At 39.3% G+C, this 12,197-nt stretch overlaps 1 protein-coding gene across 2 annotated transcripts in view; it reads left to right on the top strand.

Annotated features, from left to right (window-relative positions):
• TENM1 (teneurin transmembrane protein 1) overlaps window positions 1-12,197 on the top strand; it is a 274,157-nt gene that overhangs the window by 186,972 nt on the left and 74,988 nt on the right. For both annotated transcript variants that reach the window (XM_012001514.1, XM_012001513.1), the window contains one exon: window positions 7,141-7,295. In XM_012001514.1, coding sequence (XP_011856904.1) covers window positions 7,141-7,295 — 155 coding nt within the window. The remainder of the gene's footprint in view (window positions 1-7,140; window positions 7,296-12,197) is intronic.

Below are 12,197 nucleotides of genomic sequence, written 5' to 3'. Positions count from 1 at the left end.
GCTATTGTGAACAGTGCCGTGATGAACATACATGTGCATGTGTCTTTATAATAGAATGATTTATATTCCTTTGAGTATATACCCAGTAAGGGGACTGCTGGGTCGAATGGTATTTCTGTCTTTAGGTCTTTAAGGAATCACCATACTGTCTTCCACACTGGTTGAACTAATTTACACTCCCACCAATAGTGTATAAGCGTTCCTTTTACTCCACAACCTTGCCAGCATCTGTTATTTTTTGACCTTTAATAATAGCCAATCTGACTTGTGTGAGATGGTGTTTCATTGTGGTTTTGATTTGCATTTCTCTAATGATCAGTGATGTTGAGCTTTTTTTTTCATATGCTTGTTGGCCACATGTATGTCTTCTTTTGAGAAGTGTTTGTTCATGTCCTTTGCCCACTGATTAATGGGGTTGTTTTTTTTTTTTTCTTGTAAATTTGTTTAAGTTCCTTATAGATGCTGGATATTAGACCTTTGTCAGATTCATATTTTGCAAAAATTTTCTCCCATAGGTTGCCTATGTACTCTGTTGATAGTTTCTTTTGTTGTATAAAAGTTCATTTGTCAATTTTTGCTTTTGTTGCAATTGCTTTTGGCGTCTTCACCATGAAATCTTTGCCCATGCCTATGTCTGGAATGGTATTGCCTAGGTTTTCTTCCAGGGTTTTTATAGTTTCGGGTTTTACTTTTAAGTCTTTAATTCATCTTGAGTTAATTTTTGTATACGGTATAACGAAGGGGTCCAGTTTCAATCTTCTGCATATGGCTAGCCAGTTATTGTAGCACCATTTACTGAACAGAGAGTCCTTTACCCATCGCTTTAAACAGCATTTTCTAGGTATGTAACCTGGAGTTAGTTACTCTACCTCTCTGCACTTCCATTTCCTCATCTAAAAATTACATTGGCCGGGCGCGGTGGCTCAAGCCTGTAATCCCAGCACTTTGGGAGGCCGAGACGGGCGGATCATGAGGTCAGGAGATCGAGACTATCCTGGCTAACCTGGTGAAACCCCGTCTCTACTAAAAAATACAAAAAACTAGCCAGGCGAGGTGGCGGGCGCCTGTAGTCCCAGCTACTCAGGAGGCTGAGGCAGGAGAATGGCGTAAACTCAGGAGGCGGAGCTTGTAGTGAGCTGAGATCCGGCCACTGCACTCCAGCCTGGGCGACAGAGCGAGACTCTGTCTCAAAAAAAATAAATAAAAAGTAAAAAATAAATAAAACATTACATTAGTACAACTCCAAAGGGCTGTTGTGAGGATTATATGAGAAAATCTATGTAAGGAATCCAGCACAGTACCTGAAATATCATAGTATTCTTGGCAAATGGAAATGATTATTGTTTAGTAATATTAGTCATCTTTCATGGATTTTCAGTGGTGTTTACCTGGGTTTCATACATACTAGGCTCATCTAGAATTCAACATGGATCTTCAAATTTCAGCTTACCTATCACTTAAGTCTGAGAAATCACTTGTGACTTTCATTTCCCCAGCCCATCCCCCAAGGATGCTCCGATGGCACCTTGGACTTCCCCCCAAACTAGTGCTTATCTAATGGCATTGTAATTGAGTGGTTATTTCTCTGTCTCCCTCTACCAGTTTCCAGGCTTTCTAAGAGCAATGCCATGTCTGTTTTATAGTCTCCTGTACTCCCATTGCCTAGGACAGTGCCTCACACATAGAGGGTGCAAAATAAATCTTGAATAAGTTAATGAGTAAACAGGAAAACATTTTTCTCAGTAAGCTTTAAGAAAAATAGTGGTTGGTGGATTTAAAAGGTCTGTCCATTCACTTTGCCTTATGGCAAAGCTGAAGTCTAAAGCTTTGAGAGGATCAGAAGGAGCTGAAGACAAGACAAATGCTAAACACTGGCATCGTGTCTTTCTCTCAATCCGAAGTCTTAGTTAACTAGCCCACAAATTTATTGTTCCTTATAATGACTATGAAGCCCTTTGAAGTGCCTTTTGAGTAATCAAAAGAAGACGTTCCAGTCAGCAGAATATTACTTTGAATGCTTATCATTTTTAATTTGTGTTTATGTTCTTTGGAAATTGACCTTTACTATGTAGAATGTACTATAGCATTTTACTAAACAAAATATCTGATTAAATAACTCACTATTCACTAGTCATATAATATTACAGTGAGTTTATTAGTGTTTCCTACTGGAGAAATCATGATGCCATTGTTAACCACACAGTGAAATCATCTCAACTGGTCATTAAGCTCTGCCTCCTTCCAACCTCTATTGACACACAGAAATCTGTAAACCCTCCAAGTTCTAGAAGTTCCATTTAGTGACTACACAGTGAGAGAACTTACCAGGCTTATTATGCATAAGTAACTTGGCCCTTTCTGATCCCAGAGGGTAATTAAGTGGACAGTAGTCAGGTGGGTTGAAGAATGGACTTTTCTGCCTAGTAGAGTTTCCATATATACCACACATATAATACCAATTTTCAGAGAATTGGTATGCACATGAACAAAGAAAAATTCTCTTTGGCTTAAAGAATATTTTTGAATCAGTTACACAATTCAGCACTCTCAGTATTGGAGATTGAGCTGACACCATATTAAGCTTAGGACTTTCCCTGGAAGTTGATTTAACCATTTATCTTTGTCTCATAAAATTAAACAGCAGATTGTGGCCAAAAAACATCCAGTATTTCAGTTTTCTTGTTGCTAGGGCTATAGATGAAGAAAATGTTATGACTGCTTTCCAAAGCTTATATTCTGAAAGATGTTTCATTTTTTATATAGAAATAATAAAAATGTAGGTGGCCTCAACAGCTGTAATTTTAAAAAATTAAGTACAGAGATGCCTTCTGCCAACATTTGAAATTGGCATTCTACACAGCCAAAAACTGTGATCTTCACTGTTTTCTAATTTGGGATTTTAGCTACTATTTGCAGGCTATTAAGCACCACATCTGGACTCTCAGTGATTACATCAGGATGCCCTTGTTCCTTCAGTATTGATCAGTAGCGTCTTTTTCCCCTCACAGGTGATAAATTTATAAGTAACTATCCAGGTTGCCCCAGCTTTAGGCAATTGTCTTCTTAAGAATTATAGTATTTATTCATTGGAGGATAATAAGACAAGGGAAGAAGTCAAATAATTTCGCCTATAATTTGCAGCGGTTTCATACAGAGCAATGCTTCACAAAGAAAAGAGCCTGCAGTTCGCATATTATATAATATCCCCTACTTTGCATGGAATGTTGTGAATAATTTTTTTTACAAGATGCGCTTTATTTATGAGCAGGTCTCTCCATAGAAAGAGCTTATTAGGGCTTAATGCTGATGAATGGAGACAGCACCATTCACACTTCCAGGTTATGGTCTGTCAGTACTTTCATTATATGCACTAATTTACAATGATTTATTTATTTTCTCCCAAATGTAAAAATGTGCTCCAAGCTAAACATGCTGTCTGGGCATCTGAGGCCGATGTTTTCCTTCGTGCAGGGGGATTTTTAAATTCAGATTTAAAGTGAGGGGACTCAAGCTATTGTGCGTTTTCTTCCCGCTTCCACCTCCACCTGCCTCGCATCACTGCCTAACCTTGTGGTAATATCGGAGATCTCTATATTTTTACTTGCTTTGTAAATGAGTTCTGGTTCAAAATTTTTAAACCTGGAAGTGGTTTTCTTAGTACGGCTTAAATCTTTAAATCTTTTCTCATGCAGAGACTGTACCTTTGATTGTGTTTTAAGTGCTAATGAAAATGCTGTCAGTGAGCACATCAATGAACATGACCGTTGGAACAAATTATGCCCACAACATTGGTTACCAAGTTTTGGAGATCTGGGCACAACAATATCAAAATTGGAAAGTAAATTGAATCTGCAGATCTTGCTAGCCCCAGTTGGCTTTATGTGATCTGAAATCACTCACATGCCCATCTCCAAAGAATAAAGCTTAAAATATATACTGGGAATGTGTCACCTCCTTTCACTCATTCTGACAAGCAGTAATATATCTACTGCATCATCACTATCCCTGGGTTATAACAATAAGCATTATGGGAGGGGAAACCTCCCCAAATGATGGACAAATATTATTCTCTTTTTCCTGCCTGGGGTTTCCAATTTGATTTTTACCCTCAGTGAAAATTAAATACCCCTTAAACTTCACCAGCAAAGAGGTTGCAAAATTGTTGTGTGGGGAATTTATGTGTTGGTAGGTTGATTGGTTGGTAAGGAAAGGCAAATGAGAGGAAAATATGTACATATAAAATATGCCTAGGTACATTTATGAAGCACCTATCACATAGTTTCCTCAAAGCCTTTTCTACTATTTCTTTTTCAACTCCAAACATAAGTGTAACCCAATCAAAGTTAATTAAAGCTTCTCAAGGAAAAAGAAGTATGTTTGGAATTGGGACCATGATAAAAGAAGTTGCTACACAAATATATGAAAGGAAAATATTCCACAAACTGTCAGCAGAATAAGCCCTGAAGGCAAATAGTGAGTATTTAATAAGCCCAGACTTATTTCAAAGGGCACTCATCTGTGGAATTCAGCTGACATGAACAGAGAGAAAGAAGTTCACAGTGTTTAGATCTTCACAAAAAGTAAAAGTAAGAACACTGTGTAAAGTCCCAGATTATCCTCCCTGGATCATCCTAAACTTTGCACTCTGATGGGATGAGAAGTGTGGTAGTCAAAGAAAAGAATTGTCCTCCCTGATATCAGCAAAGAGATGTAAAGACCTTCCCACATATACTAGTTAAGAATACATTTATTTCTCTATACCTTTTGTGAACCTGCTCAAATTTTTAGAGGATCAGATCCTCTAGGTTTACTACCTCCTCAGAAGAGCAACACTTCATTTTATTTTTAATATCCTTAACTTACTAAAGTTCCAGAGTATTCCTCTTAGTCTTAGTTTCAGTGTCACCAGATTCTTTGTCCTTATACCCTCACAGAGCCTAGCATAGTGACAGTCACTATGATTTAGAAATCATAGTGCTTAGTAAATGATTCATGATTTCGTACATGTCGAGCACAACTCCTCTCAGTCTTTCCGTCTCCAGACTTGAGTCTTGAGTCTTGATCTTTCAGTCTATCCCCTTATGACAGCCAAATTTGAAATTTTATACTCAGCAATATTTAATATAGTGGTCATAGAAGGTGATTCTAAATAATAGGTCTGTCACAAACCACACCAAATTTTAAGCAATCAAGAAATTGATGTTGCCAAAACACAAAAATAACAGGCAGAAGTTCCCCCTTGGTTCATCCTCACCCAAAATGTTCTAGAGATTAAATAATTGTTCATATGCCATCATCATTTAACCTGCCCCAGTCTTAAAAGTCTTTTTATAAACCACCTTAAGGGTCCTTATGCCTCTAAAAATCATAAAGGGATTTATGGACATGGAAATCCGTTGTTTGGACATGATGGTTTCCTTGGAGAACTCACCAAAACATAGATGACTTTAGAAGTATTCAGGGGACATTAAAATGAATTTGTAACTTTTATAGATGTTAACAATTAATACTTCATGAGGAACATCAGGATTAATCAAAGTATACCATAAAGCCAAGTCTTAATATTAACTTCCTGCTAATGAATTAGTTCATCTAAAAGCAGTTTATTAAGTTGGGTTTATAAAATGACTCTAGATGAGTTCACATTTTGCCAGAAAATTCATATGTGTGTGTGTGTGTGTGTTTGTGTGTTGTGTTGTGTTAAAAGGACATGCTTGCTAGCACAGAAATTCTGACTTTAACATCCATTCAATGAGTTTCACCAAACCTAAATAAAGGGAAGTGAGGAAAAGACTAAATTGTAGACTAGTTTGAAAAATGCCATGTGGTTATTTTCAAGAGCACTGTCAAAAGCTCTGAGGGAAATAGGAGTAGAGCCATATGTTCTTAAAGTGTATCTGATACTTTTTATATGTATTATTTCATATGATATAACAACCTAGGACCAGGCCCGCTAGCTCACGCCTGTAATCCCAACAGTTTGGGAGGCCAAGGCAGGTGGATCACCTGAGGTCAGTCTGAGACCAGCCTGACCAACATGGTGAAAACCTGTCTCTACTAAAAATACAAAAAATTAGCCAGGCGTGCTGGCGGGCACCTATAATCTTAGCTACTTGGGAGACTGAGGCAGGATAATCGCTTGAACCTGGGAGGCGGAGGTTGCAGTGAGCCGAGATTGCACCATTGTACCCAGCCTGGGCAACAAGAGCAAAACTCCCTAAAAAAGAAACAACAACAACAACAACAACAAAAACAAGATATAGAGTAACCAGCTCATCCTGGTTTGTCAAGGATGGTCCTAGCTTTAAAACTGATCTCTGCCTCGGTTACAACCAAACCAGAGCAGTAGATCACTTTAGCTAAATAAGGCAGATGATCCTGTCCCTATGTTACCAAAGGGGAGTCTGAAATTTGCAAATGAATGACTCAAAGTCACACATTAGTTGTAAGTGGGGTATTCAGTATTAGAACCCAAGCCTTCGAACTGCTATTATAATAAAAATTTTAAGAAACCAGGCTGTAATCAACACAGTGTGTAAAAACTGTGAAAATTTTTATCAGCTTTTATCTTTTCTAGAAACTTAGCCATTCCCTTTGTGATACTATAATTTTGCTCTCCAACCCCCCTTAATAGATAATATGGAGAAAAAACTCAGCCCAGTTTATCAGAGTTATTACAAACTCCCTTTTAACAAAGTCTGAATTGATGAAAATAATTATAATGCTTTTCAAGTCAGTTATTTGCTAATGCAATCATGAAAATAAGCAGCAGCGTGTGCATCAGCACCCTAAAAGAAATGTAATATACATGATCTCCCTGTCTTTTCCCACTTAAAGATGATTTTTAATTGTGGGGGCAAGCAAGTATCAAGGGGGTGGAAATGTAAAACTGGACAAAACAAAATTATTAGACCTGGCTTTATCTCTGCATGTGACTTTTTGTCATTTCTTCTCAATAGACAAAGAAGTGAATGTATGCCCCAACAAACCTCTCCCATTACTGTACTGTCTGTGCTGAGCAAAACTTAATCTATATGTCTTTAAAATGCCTTTCCATTGCTATAGCTTTTTTCAAAATACAGAACTTAGTACAAATGTGGTTCACTAGACTACTAATGCTCATTTGCTCTTTCCCAACAGGCATCACAGTTGATAGGCATGGATTCATTTACTTTGTGGATGGGACTATGATTCGCAAAATTGGTGAGAATGCTGTGATCACAACTGTAATCGGCTCAAATGGTCTGACTTCCACACAACCACTGAGCTGTGACTCAGGAATGGACATCACTCAGGTAGGCACCACTGGTTTTCAAGTGTTATTGTCATTTGGCATCATGGAAATGGATAACAATTTTCTCATGTAGAAATTAGGTAGAATGGAAGCCTGGTATATTTGTTATAACACCAGATAGCAGAAGTTTCTGTTTATGTAAGTTACTTTTTTCCTCATTAGAAAAGCTTAGTTGGGAGAAAATGGTAAGCAAAGATGGAAGTAATGTCAGGTAGAATATTGACATATAATTAAGTAAAGTCTCTCAAACTTGAATTAATCAGAAGGTAAGGCCAATCTCATTTATTGAATATTTCTAAGATATGTAATTCTATTATTTTTAAATGAAACAGTGACTGAAATTTAGAAAAATAGTGACTATGAAGGCTCTTTAGACATCTTTTTTAATGAATATATGAGCATGTTGTTATTCACGTGTATATAAATAGCTGTTTCTAGGATGTTTGGAAGTTTTCTTAAGTAAAAGCAATATCCCCTCTGAGATCTATTTTACTGTTATTTAGGAAATCTTTTTTTTAGGGTTTGGGTTTTGTTTTTGTTTTTGTTTTTTAAGCCAGTGAGGATAAAAGAAAATTCAGTGTAGCTCTCATCTGGGTCAAAAATTCTGATTTTACCACAATTCTACAAAATCAGTGTTAGACATTTAAAGAGATTATAGAGCATACAGCATAGTCCCAACATTCAATGTCTGACTTTCTTAGTCTGCAGAAACAAGAAATGAAGGAAATAGATTAGACAGTCCTCAAACCTTCCAGCTCTAACATTCCATAAATTTGTGACCCTAATAAAGTAGATTATTAAATAATCTTTTCAAAAAAATTAAAGTGGATGTTGAGAGTTTTCAAATTGATTAGCGTATCAGAGAGGGTGGTCTTGGCTGCAAGTAATAAAATACTTGTCTAAAAGTTGTTTAAACAACAACGTTTAATTATCTCACATAATGAGAGGTCCAAAGATAGCAAAGATGCCAGCAGATTTCCTTCTTGTGTCACATTGGCCAGAATTGAATCACATGCCCATGCCTTCACCAGTCACTGGCAAAGGGGAAATGGGATTACATAGTGGATTCAGACCCTCTAGAAGTGGGTCCCCTTCCCTGAGCACATTGCTACCTGATTCTTAAACCAAAATCAGAGTTCTGTTAGCAAGGAGTAAAGGGTTTCTACTGGGGAGGCAATGAGCAGTGTCCCCCACAGTTATGATATTCCTGTTGCTTCATTTGTCATACCACCTAAAACCTAGAAAAACAAGGTAAATGTATTAGTCCATTTTTACACTGCTGATAAAGACATATCCGAGACTGGGCAATTTACAAAAGAAAGAGGTTTATTGGACTTACGGTTCCCCACGGAGGGGAGGCCTCACAATCATGGCGGAAGGCAAGGAGGAGCAAGTCATGTCTTACATGGATGGCGGCAAGCATACAGAGAGCTTGTGCAGGGAAACTCCCATTTTTAAAATCATTATATCTCATGAGACTCATGCACTATCACGAGAACAGCTCAGGAAAGACCCGTGCCCATAATTCAATCACCTCCCACCAGGTTTCTCCCACGACATGTGGGAATTGTAGGAGTTACAATTCAAGATGAGATTTGGGTAGGGACACAGCAAAATCGTATTAGTAAGTACAAGGAACACACCCCTAAGAAACCTTGCTTTAGTCATTGACCCTAAGATCTCCTGCCATCTCCACCCACCTTGAGCATACATCTCTATAAAACACTAGCTTATTTAGGATTTCTTCTTCTCTGTGTGCCCTTGCCCTGCCCCAGAAACTCAAGAAATGTTCATATATAGTCAACTACAAAAGTGAAATGGGGAGTTGGGCCTGGAAAACTGACAAAATGAACAAACCCTTTTTAATAGAGATTTGAATGGATCAGGCTATCAAGTCCTAGAATAGTCTAACTTTCCATGATTCAAAATGCTGCAGAAGGCAAGGAAAAGGAGCATTATTTATGGCAATAAAGAAGGGTGTGAATGTATTTGTATAGAGGAGGGGGGAGAGAGAAGATGCACATGTATGATTCACTTGTGGGATATTTTTAACTTAAAACAGAGCACTTAGTATTGCAATCAGTCAACTCTAAACAACTTTTCTGTTTCTGTGTAGAAAAGTTATGTTGAAAGAGAATTCTTTGTCTTAGTAGAGCGAACATATGATCATCATCACCATGAGAAGGGTTATTTTTCACATGACACTTTCCAAACATAATTCCCACTATAAAATCTCCTCACCCTTTTCAGGTTGGGATGTACAATGCAGCCCACTGAAAAGAAGCCCTGGTAACCAGGAGACAGAAACTTTTCTCTGTGGCATTTCATCCCAAGCCTCAGTTTCTCTGAAGTACCCTCTTTCCCCTTTCTTTACACAACTTTAGCTTTAGAGATACAGTAGAATCTTTTGGAGGCAAGGGAGGTTGTGTGGTATGAGAAGGGGATGGTAGAAGCCAGCAGGATTTACCAGGAAAGAAAGCAGGTTTTATGTACAGATTATTTGGCCAGTAACTCTGCTGCTATCCACCATTTCCTGTTCTGTGCCTGAGACACACTAAAAAGTAACTCCAATTTGTCCACCCAGACTGGCTCAGAACAAGGATACTATATTGATCAGTGTCCAGATTATTAACCTCTACCTTTATTGGAGGTCTACTTCTCGTGGCCCCTTTCCCCCAGTCTGAAAGTACCTCTGCCAGTCCAAATCCCATTCTCCATCCTCCTCACACCTCACCTCTTCCATGGGAACCTTCCTTGATGGCTCTAGTCCTCACTGTTGCTTCATTCCCTTACTGGAATTTAGTATCACCATGCTTAAATGTAATTTGATCTTTGTTGGCAAACTGTGCATCCAACTGGTCTCCCACAGTAGACTGTGTGCTCCTGGAACATGCATAGGAAGGGCTCAACAGGTACAGTTAACATCTATACCTGAACCAAAAGGACATAATGACGAAAAGAATATGAAAGAGTAGTGAGATATGAAGCTAGAAAGGTAAGTGAGGGTGAAATGGTGAAGGGCCTTATAAGCATAATGAAGTTTATACTGGACAATAAGGAGACAATAACAGCATTAAGAAGGGAAATGCGGATTTCTGCATTTCCAACTGAGGTACCAGGTTCATCTCACTGGGGTGTGTCAGACAGTGGGTGCAGGACAGTGGCTGCAGCCCACCCAGCAAGAGCTGAAGCAGGGCGAGGCATCACCTCACCCGGGAAATTCAAGGGGTAAGGGAATTCCCTTTCCTAGCCAAGGGAAACCATGAAACACAGCACCTGGAAAATCAGGTCACTCCCACCCTAATACTGCACTATTCCAAGGGTCTTAGCAAACAGCACAGCAGGAGATTATATCCCACGCCTGGCTCAGAGGGTCCCACGACCACGGGGCCTCCCTCATTGCTAGCACAGCAGTCTGAGATCTAACTGCAAGGTGGCAGCAAGGCTGGGATAGGGGTGCCCACCATTGCTGAGGCTTGAGTACGTAAACAAAGTGGCCTGGAAGCTTAAACAGGGAGGAGCCCACTGCAGCTCAAGGAGGCCTGCCTGCCTCTGTAGACTCCATCTCTGGGGACAGGGCATAGCCAAACAAAAGGCAGCAGAAACCTCTGAAGATTTAAATGTCCCTGTCTGACAGCTTTGAAGAGAGTAGTGGTTCTCCCAGCATGGAGTTTGAGATCTGAGAACAGACAAACTGCCTCAAGTGTGTCCCTGATCCCTGAATAGGCTAACCAGGAGGCATCCCCCAGTAGGGACAGACTGACACCTCACACGACCGGGTACCCCCCTGAGATGAAGCTTCCAGAGGAACGGTCAGGCAGAAACATTTGCTGTTCAGCAGTATTCACTCTTCTGCAGCCTCCACTGCTGATAACCAAGCAAACAGTGTCTGGAGTGGACTGCCAGCAAACTCCAACAGACCTGCAGCTGAGGGTCCTGACTATTAGAAGGAAAACTAACAAACAGAAAGGACATCCACACCAAAACCCCATCTGTATGTCACCAGCATCAAAGACCAAAGGTAGATAAAACCACAAAGATGGGGAAAAAACAGAGCAGAAAAGCTGAAAATTCTAAAAATGAGAGCACCTCTCCCCCTCCAAAGGAACGCAGCTCCTCGCCAGCAATGAAACAAAGCTAGACAGAGAATGACATTGACAAGCTGAGAGAAGAAGCCTTCAGATGATCAAACTTCTCCAAGCTAAAGGAAGAAGTTCGAGCCCATCACAAAGAGGCTAAAAACCTTGAAAAAAGATTAGACAAATGGCGAACTAGAATAACCAATGTAGAGATGTCCTTAAATTACCCGATAGAGCTGAAAACCATGGCATGAGAACTACATGACAAATGCATGAGCTTCAGTAACCAATTCGATCAACTGGAAGAAAGGGTATCAGTGATTGAAGATCAAATGAATGAAATGAAGCAAGAAGAGAAGTTTAGAGAAAAAAAGAGTAAAAAATGAAAAAAGCATCCAAGAAATATGGGACTATGTGAAAAGACCAAATCTATGTCTGATTGGTGTACCTGATTGTGACGGGGAGAAAGGAACCAAGTTGGAAAACACTGTGCAGGATATTATCCAGGAGAACTTTCCCAACCTAGTAAGGCAGGCCAACATTCAAATTCAGGAAATACAGAGAATGACACAAAGATACTCCTCGAGAACAGCAACTCCAAGACACATAATTGTCAGATTCACCAAAGTTCAAATGAAGGAAAAACTGTTAAGGGCAGCCAGAGAGAAAGGTCGGGTTACCCACAAAGGGAACCCCATCAGACTAACAGCAGATCTCTTGGAAGAAACTCTCCAAGCCAGAAGAGAGTGGGGGCCAATATTCAACATTCTTAAAGAAAAGAATTTTAAACCCAGAATTTCATATCCAGCCAAACTAAGTTTCAT

Source organism: Mandrillus leucophaeus, unplaced genomic scaffold, assembly GCF_000951045.1.
Source record: "Mandrillus leucophaeus isolate KB7577 unplaced genomic scaffold, Mleu.le_1.0 Scaffold661, whole genome shotgun sequence".
Lineage (NCBI taxonomy): Eukaryota > Metazoa > Chordata > Mammalia > Primates > Cercopithecidae > Mandrillus > Mandrillus leucophaeus.
Note: the sequence above shows the minus strand (reverse complement) of the source record. Positions and strands in the feature narration are given on the sequence as shown.